Source organism: Nerophis lumbriciformis, linkage group LG04 (genome assembly GCF_033978685.3).
Source record: "Nerophis lumbriciformis linkage group LG04, RoL_Nlum_v2.1, whole genome shotgun sequence".
Taxonomy (NCBI): domain Eukaryota; kingdom Metazoa; phylum Chordata; class Actinopteri; order Syngnathiformes; family Syngnathidae; genus Nerophis; species Nerophis lumbriciformis.
In genome coordinates this window covers 33,210,745-33,220,000 of record NC_084551.2, presented here as the reverse complement: position 1 = coordinate 33,220,000, position 9,256 = coordinate 33,210,745, and the positions used below count along the sequence as shown (strand labels likewise).

The window sequence follows — 9,256 nt, the reverse complement described above, 5'->3', positions numbered from 1 at the left end:
TGTGGAACTTTCTCCCATCTCCCTACTGGATCTCTGGAGCTCAGCCACAGTGATCTTCTTCACCTCTCTCACCAAGGCTCTTCTCCCACGATTGCTCAGTTTGTCTGAACAGCCAGGTCTATGAAGAGTTGTGGTCGTCCCAAACTTCTTTCATTTAAGGATTATGGAGACCACTGTGATTTTAGGAACCTTGAGTGCTGCAGAAATTATTCTGTAACCTTGGCCAGATCTGTGCCTTGCCACAATTCTGTCTCTGAGCTCCTTGGGCAGTTCCTTCTACCTCATGATTCTTGTTTGCTCTGACATGCACTGTGAGCTTTAAGGTCTTATATAGACGTATGAGTGCCTTTCCTAATGAAGTCCGATCAGTTTAATTAAACACAGATGGACTTTAATGAAGGAGCAGAACTATCTCCAGGAGGATCAGAAGAAATGGACAATGTGAGTTAAATATGAGTGTCACAGCAAAGGGTCTGAATACTTATGACCATGTGATATTTCAGTTTTTCTTTTTTAATACATTTGCACATTTGCAAAAAATTCTACATTTTTGTTTTTTCTGTCAAGGTGGGGTGCTGAGTGTACATTTATGAGAAATAAAATGAACTTTTTTGATTGTAGCAAATAAAACAAAAAGTGAAAAATTTAAAGGGGTCTGAATACTTTTTATACCCACTGTATGTATGCACATATGTACGCATACAGTATGATAGTGTTTAGAATGAAGATGCACTTTACTGACCACAAATTGACAGACGTATTTTATTCGAATACGATTCTGATAAAACTGCCCAGGGACTGCACTTAAAAATGTGAGTTTCTTATGTGTGACACGGGAATGGGAGTGGTTTTATGCCCTGGGATTGGATGGTCAATAGTCCAGACTGACTGTAGTCTACCCTTTCCCCCAAAGTCTGATGGATGGAGTTGCTTATGAACCAATGCACAAATATTTGTTTTATACAGTACAGCCTTGAATAGCCTTAAATAGGTCAAATAACTAATGTTATAGATTTGGGAACTGTGGAGAAGCAGACCAAAAATATTTTTACAGTGCTTACTTAGCTAGAATGAGAAAGAAAGATGGCAGGAATTGGTTGAGTTTATTGAGTCAACACAAGTATTATGTATGTGTATGTGTATGTATATATATGTATATATATATATATATATATATATATATATATATATATATATATATATATATATATATATATATATATATATATATATATATGATGTGTGTGTATATGATGTGTGTGTATATATATATATATATATGAGTGTATATACTGTATACGTGTATATATGTAGGTGTATATATAAATGTGTATATATGTATGTACACATGTACATACACATATGTATGTATATGTGTGTATATATATTCATTGAGATGTTCATTGCTTTTCAGCAATTTGTTGGCAGTGTATCTCATTTATGCTCATCAAAGCTCTGAGAATTATGCTCATGGTTTTTTGGCACCTTCTGGTGGTTAAGGGGCACAATTACACCAAACAATATGGTGTTTCAGTCGGCAATAAAGAAAGTCATTTGGTTTTCATGAGCAAAGCATAATGCTATTCCAGGTTATCCCAGCTGTTTTAGTGGGAGTCAATGGGGCCGAAAGGGGTTTTAAGAGAGAGTGTGTATACTTTGCAAACAATCAAAACGCAATACTTTTTTTTTCTAGCAAAATTTTAGACCACTAACGTTCATGTCACATAAGAAACACATATAAAGACCTTTTTTGGGGCAATGAGGTGCACAATAAATGATTGTGACCACCAGTGACGTGCACTGAGGTTGATGGCTGGTGAGGCACTGACTTCATCACAGTCAGATTTACAAACATATGAACCCTAAAGAGTATCTTATTCACCATTTGATTGGCAACAGTTAACGGGTTATGTTTAAAAGCTCATACCAGCATTCTTCCCTGCTTGGCACTCAGCATCAAGGGTTGGAATTGGGGGTTAAATCCTCAATCTCGTTACCTTGCGTAATGACAATAAAGCTGATTCTGATTCTGATTCTGAAATCACCAAAAATGATTCCCGGGCGCAGCGCCGCTGCTGCCCACTGCTCCCCTCACCTCCCAGGGGGTGATCAAGGGGATGGGTCCAATGCAGAGGACAAATTTCACCACACCTAGTGTGTGTGTGACAATCATTGGTACTTTAACTTAACTTTAACTTTACACATACAAACTGTAGCACACAAAAAAGCACATTTAATTAAAAAAAAACGTTATTATGGTCTTACCTTTACTTATAAATGAAGTCCATGCGCAGCTCCTTTTGAACAAAAGCATCGATAACTTGTTTATAGAAGTCTTCCTTATCTTTCTTCAGTTTTAAAAGTCTCTCTGTCTCGATGGAGATCTTCCTTTAAGTATTACCTCCTGCTTCGATTGAAAGTCCAGTTTAGAAAACGGTTTTATTTTAGATATGTAATCCTCCATGTTAAAAGTCCAGGCAAGAGGAAAAAAATAAACGATCGCTGCTAACTGTTGCTGCTTGTTGTCACTTCTTCTGCAGCCGTGTAGTCGCAGAAATGCTCCCTGGGATCACTACCGCCCTCTACCACCAGGAAGCGGGATTACCGCGAGCCTCACACACTGCGTCTTTGCAGCAGTTTTATGATTGCTCAGCACAAGAAATACGTTACACACATACAGTTGTTGACAAAATACACTGTACATTATATACCTCAGCTAACTAAACTATGGAAATGTATAATATAACTCATATAGCAATACGGTCTCACTGCACAGCAGGCCAGCAGTTAGCCAAGTCATTGCGCAATCCATGGTGAGGCTCAACTCAGTGACGTGCCTCAACTGGCTGCTGACTCACCGCAAGTCTCTTCTCAGTATTTGAACGGCAAATGTGAAAATTCAGCGATTTTGAATAAAAAATAATCTAAAACTGGTGAAGTTAAATGGAAAATAACGTTATAGTATAATCACTGGATACATATAACAATTTAATTTTCTATTTTTATTTTTAAATTTTTTTTCTTTCCATGATGGCACGTGAGGCCCCGGCTCACCTGCCTCCCCTGACTGCACGTCACTGGTGACCACTAAGTGTTGCCAAAGAACACTTAAAAAAGCATAAATATGTCATAAGGTTAATGTTTTCATACCCACAATCGTTCTCTGAGTAAAACATTCCACACTACAAAACAAAATGTATATACAGTAGTACCTCAACTTACGAGCTTAAATGGTTGTATGTTGGAACGCTTAACTCAAAACAGGTGTATCTCAAATCAACGTAGACCGTTGAAATCAATTGAATAAAAAAAAAAATTTTAACAAGAAATTAAAGATAATTAAATTGGTGCTTGGCCCTCCCAAAACATCACAATTTTACCATGCCTTTATAGAAATTTTGCATAAAAAAATTACAACAGAATGTAGTACAACAACTATAGTAAGTTTATTAAGTAAAGTAATAATATTGTAAAAGTTGAATTGTTACAACAAAGAACATCCTGGTCTGGTCATTTTTACTGGTGAAAATAACAAATATTTTACAGTATTTACCCTAGAGAGTGGACTTTTACGGTATCTCCGTCCAGCAGCTTCTCTACATTTGCATGGATAAATGACCGCCGCTTATATATTATTTTAACATTCTTGACTAATGTTATCGATTCATTTTGCTTCAGTGTGGTGCAGACTAGCAGTGACACGCTCCAATTGGTTCGTCCACAAGCTCAGCCATTTTTTTATGATGTATTTCTTTAATTCAATGAATAACATCCACTTTATCGTCTCAGCAGTGTCCTTCACACTCACTTTTTTCCTTTCCGTGCTTCGAAAAACATAGTAATATCAATCTCTGCCTATAAGCTAATGCTAGCGAGTACAAGATGTTTTGGGCGGATCTTAGACTTACACTTAGACAAACTTTATTGATCCACAAGGGAAATTGTTCCACACAGTAGCTCAGTTACAAAGGATGGAAAAGGTAAGGATGGAAAGGATAATGCAGGTATAAAGTAGACTAAAAATGTACCATAGTAGCAATATAAAACATAACATATATTATTAATATTTACATATTATATATATACAGTATATAATATATACTGATATAATATATTATTATTATTATTATATAACATTTTTATATAATATATACAATATATAACAAATCCCAATTACCATGAACAATATTACAGTATTTGTAACAGCTGCAGCATACAATAGAGAATAGATCCAGCAGAAAATAGACATTATAAACAAAGAGGGGTAGCTAACATAGAAGCGGGCAGGTAATAGACAGATATCATCTATTGCTGTATGGCGAGTGATTATACAGCTGGATGGAGTGCGGAATGAAGGAGTTGTTGAATCAAACACTGTGAGGACGAAGCTGAAAGAGCCTGTTGGAGTGATATTGCAACTTAAAGCATAACAATTAGCTGAGACAGCTCTTATTACGAAACACTCTTAAGTTGAGGTACTACTGTGCTATTATTGGTGCTGATAACGTATCGGAATAGTGTCGGTATCGACCAATTCTCAAGGCTCTAGGTTCACCTTGTATCATTTACAGTCGCAATCAAAAGTGTACATACGCTTGTAAAGAACATAATGTCATGGCTGTCTTGAGTTTCCAATACTTTCTACAACTCTTATTTTTTTGTGATAGAGTTATTGGAGCACATAGTTGTTGGTCACAAAAAACATCCATGAAGTTTGGTTCTTTTATGAATTTATTATGGGTCTACTGAAAATGTGACCAAATCTGCTGGGTCAAAAGTATACATACAGCAATGTTAATATTTGGTTACATTTCCCTTGGCAAGTTTCACTGCAAAAAGGCGCTTTTGGTAGCCATCCACAAGCTTCTGGTTGAATTTTTGACCACTCCTCTTGACAAAATTGGTGCAGTTCAGCTAAATTTGTTGGTTTTCTGATATGGACTTGTTTCTTCAGCATTGTCCACACGTTTAAGACCGGGCTTTGGGAAGGCCAATCTAAAACCTTAATTCTAGCCCGATTTAGCCATTCCTTTACCACTTTTGACGTGTGTTTGGGGGTCATTGTCCTGTTGGAACACCCAACTGTGCCCAAGACCCAACCTCCGGGCTGATGATTTTAGGTTGTCCTGAAGAATTTGGAGGTAATCCTCCTTTTTTATTGTCCCTTTGACTCTCTGTAAAGAACCAGTTCTATTGGCAGCAAAACAGGCCCAGATCATAATACTACCACCACCATGCTTGACGGTAGGTTTGGTGTTCCTGGGATTAAAGGCCTCACCTTTTCTCCTCCGAACATATTGCTGGGTATTGTGGCCAAACAGCTCAATTTTTGTTTCATCTGACCACATAACTTTCCTCCAGAAGGTCTTATCCTTGTCCATGTGATGTCAGATGAAACAAAAAAATAAGAGTTGTAGAAATTATTGGAAACTCAAGACAGCCATGACATTATGTTCTTTACAAGTGTATGTAAACGTTTGATCGCAACTGTATTTGCTCATTGTATACATAACCAGAAGATGTCGGGCAGGATACATTGTGGTCGTCCAGAATCATTTACAGTCAGAAATGCTCATTATTATGTGAATGAATGATGTTTCTGAGTATTCTAATCAGAATAAACAGTTTGACATTTTTTTTCAATCTCTTCCAGGGACACCCTCCATTCCTGAGTCAGAACTTGACCCGGCGGCCAGAACCAAGAGTCCAGCATTGGAGTTAAATACTTCAGAACTTTGTCCTTCACCTCCCTCGCAACCAAATATGGCTGGAACAGAGCAGCCAGCAGACACGGAGGATGTTGCTGAGACTCAAGCAGATCAGAATGTACTTGTGGAGCCAGAGGAGTGTGGAGAGGGAGGAGTGGAGAAGCTCGAGGAGCAGGAAGGATGTGAGACAGGGAGAGACTTAGAAGATCAGGTGGAAGTAGCTGATGTAGCAGACGTATGTAGTGTAGTGGTGGTGGTGGATGTAGTGGATGTGGAATTGGAGGACTGTGAGAAGGAGCAGACGATAGAGAGGGAGGTGGAGAAGAATGTAGTGCTGAGCGAGAAGGAGAGACAGAACGAAGAAGTGAACGAGAAGGACAACTGCTCGGCGTCCAGCATCTCGTCCACCAGCAGCACTCTGGAGAGGGAGGAGCGCGAGGAAAGGCTGAAAAATGACCTTGACGCAGGTACTCTTTCTTCCTCTACATTTCTAGCAAAGCACGTGAAGCCAAGTTTACTCTGGCACATCTTTTCAACCACGACAGGCCAGTGGAAGGACCCCGAGGAAAACGACATCCTCAACAACAAGCGCTTCATGCTGGACACGCTCTACACGTCCAACAAGGAGGACGCGGAAGGCGAGACGGAGAAGAACAATGAATGTAAATGTGAAAAGGACACGCAGGTGTCCAGCTTGGTATGCAGGATCTCCACATTGGAGGCACACAAACTGGCAAGAGAAGAAAATGTGAAGAAGACGGAGGTGGGGCACCTGGACAAGCATGGCGTGGTGCGCGCGGTGGCGGGGAAGTTTGGAGACCTGGTTAAAGGTCTTGCGTCTGCCACCGAGGTGGAGGCTGCAAAGGAGGTGCAGCAGACGGACAAATCGTCCAGTAGCGTCTCCCAGAAGAAGGAGTCTGACCAAATCTGGGACCAGCTGATGGCCACGCCCAAGGAGCTACGCATTAAGGAGATGGATTTCACCGACCTGCGGGATGAGGACGACATGGATATTCTAGATCTGAACAGCATGATGGGGGCGCGGGATCTTGTCCCACCGCCGCCGCCTCCTCCGCCTTGCAACGCCGCTCTTCCGCCGCCCCTCTTTCCGTGTCCCCCGCCCCCTCCGCTCCTCGGCAAAATGATGCCCCCGCCTCCGCCGTTCATGGCGCCCGTGCCGCCGCCTTCCCCGCAGCTGAGTCGGGGGGAGGTCCCTCTGTTCCTCAAGAAGAAGAAGACCATCCGGCTCTTCTGGAACGAGGTGCGCCCCATGGAATGGCAATGTAAGAGCCATAAGTTCTGCAAGGAGTCCCTGTGGTGTAAACTGGAGCCGCTTAAAGTGGACACCTCCAAGCTGGAGCAGCTCTTTGAGTCCAAGTCTAAGGAACTTCCTGTCACCAAGGTACAGCTGGTTTGTGCGATATAAACGATACATAATGCATGTTGAGGCCAAATGATATATGGTGATATAATGTATATTGTTATTGCAAGAGATGATATTATATAATATAAATGGATGGATTATAGGCCTTATTGACCATCCTTATTTTCATATTTATATTTGGAACAAAAAAAACACATCACTAAACTCCTGCAGTGATGTCTCGTTCTTAAAATAGAATTGGAAAATATGAATGGGGGCTTCCTGTGGGAGCTGGAAATGCGTTTACATTTTTTACCTCCCGTCAGGCAAATAAAACACCTTTATAGTGCAGTACAATTACGTGGTTTCCCCGGCGTATCAGCAAAGGACTTTTTTTTTTTATAATAGATCAAGTAAATGTTATTGCCGGACAGGACCCAGTTCACCTCCTAAAGTACATTGTACTAATTTATTTATTTATATTGTTGTTCATATAAATTGAAAATATCATAAAAATAGCAGACAATCATAAAAAAACAGTTAAGAGCATGAATAACAAAAATGTATGCAAATAATAAAAAACAAATAAATAACAATTAGACTTGACTTGCTAGATGTTTTTAAATAGTAATTAATTAATTTCACATGTGCCCTCTAAAGGTTTAATATTTTACTAATATTTAATTAAAATTTGTGTTCAGTTGATTATTTACTATTAGCTAGTTAGATAAATGTCACATTTTATGCAACATACAAACATTTTTAATGATCCAAAATTAAATATAAAGACAATTAAAAGTTACTTGAACTAATTGATGTAATTAATTACAAATATATATATATATTTAGTACAGGTATTATTTATTTTGTGAACAAATAATATATTGTATGCAATTTTTAAATGAGTCATTGGCATTTTACTACATTAGGAATTAACATAAGCAACAAACGGTCATTTGTTTTAATGAACCAAAATTAAAGTATAAAGACATTTAAATAGTTACTTGAACAAATTGATGTAATTATTTAGATTTTTTTAAATTATATTTAATAAAGGTATTATTTATTTTGTGAACAGTTAATATATTTCTAACAATTTTAAAATGAGTTATTGACATTTTATTTTACCACGTGATAAAAAGTGTCTTTAAAAACTCAACGGAAACCAACAAAAAAAAAATGACCAGTCAAAGTGACCCATTAGATAGGTTGTGGGCGAGATAATCAATCAAACAAACTTTATTTCTACAACACTTTTTCATGCACAGGAAACACAGAGTGCTTTACACCAGTAAAAAAGAGACGAAAATATGCACACACATACACATGCATGCACACACACACAGCACTATTGACAAAAACACTGAGGACTGAGGTAAAACGCCACCTTTGAGGCGTCCACACTGGAGAATAACTAATATAAATATTTTTTCAAATATATGTACAAATAAAATATAATATTCTACTGAATAATTAGCTAATTGGTTGAATTACAAAATGTGAGCCACAGATGAAGGATAATGAGGGACAAAAAGCCATTGATAGTCTTATGATGTTTGTATTATTGCCTCATGTTTTCTAGAAAGCGGCGGGTGACGGCAAAAGGCAAGAAATCATAGTCCTGGATTCCAAACGCAGCAACGCCATAAACATCGGTCTCACTGTCTTGCCGCCTCCTCGCACCATCAAGACGGCCATCCTCAACTTTGACGAGTATGCACTGAACAAAGAAGGCATTGAGGTAAGAATAAAGCGGCAATCAAGCAAAACAGATTGAGGCTGCAAAATGAATGCATTTTTTCTTGACTGACAAAAAACACAGATCTGTAAAAACACGAGATGTAATTCTTCTAGCGTAGCTGCGATAATATTGGCGTATCATATTTCTCTCTGGCAACGTGTAATTAATCACAAAGTTGATTAAAAAGTTGCACTTGCGATAGACATCAGCAGATAAGGATGGAAGTCCCTTCAGTATAAAGCACACAGGGATCACTCAACTCTGGTTTCCTGTTCACCTTTTAGGTTTTTTTTATATTCTCATTTAAAAAGGTGGAAAGTTCACGTGTCACGCAGGTTTCCTGGAAATCTGGAAACATCTAAGATAAACAGAGGTGGAAAATGTCAGGATCAATTTGTGGCCTCTATGAGTTAGCTCCAGACGTGCTATGAGACCACAAGATCA

The 9,256-nt window shown here is 38.6% G+C and overlaps 1 protein-coding gene across 7 annotated transcripts in view; it reads left to right on the top strand.

Moving 5' to 3' along the window:
• The window catches only part of fhod3b (formin homology 2 domain containing 3b), a 255,607-nt gene that overhangs the window by 221,981 nt on the left and 24,370 nt on the right, over positions 1–9,256 (top strand). For all 7 annotated transcript variants that reach the window (XM_061953218.1, XM_061953209.1, XM_061953201.1 and 4 more), the window contains 3 exons: positions 5,654–6,175; positions 6,254–7,110; positions 8,654–8,812. In XM_061953218.1, coding sequence (XP_061809202.1) covers positions 5,654–6,175; positions 6,254–7,110; positions 8,654–8,812 — 1,538 coding nt within the window. The remainder of the gene's footprint in view (positions 1–5,653; positions 6,176–6,253; positions 7,111–8,653; positions 8,813–9,256) is intronic.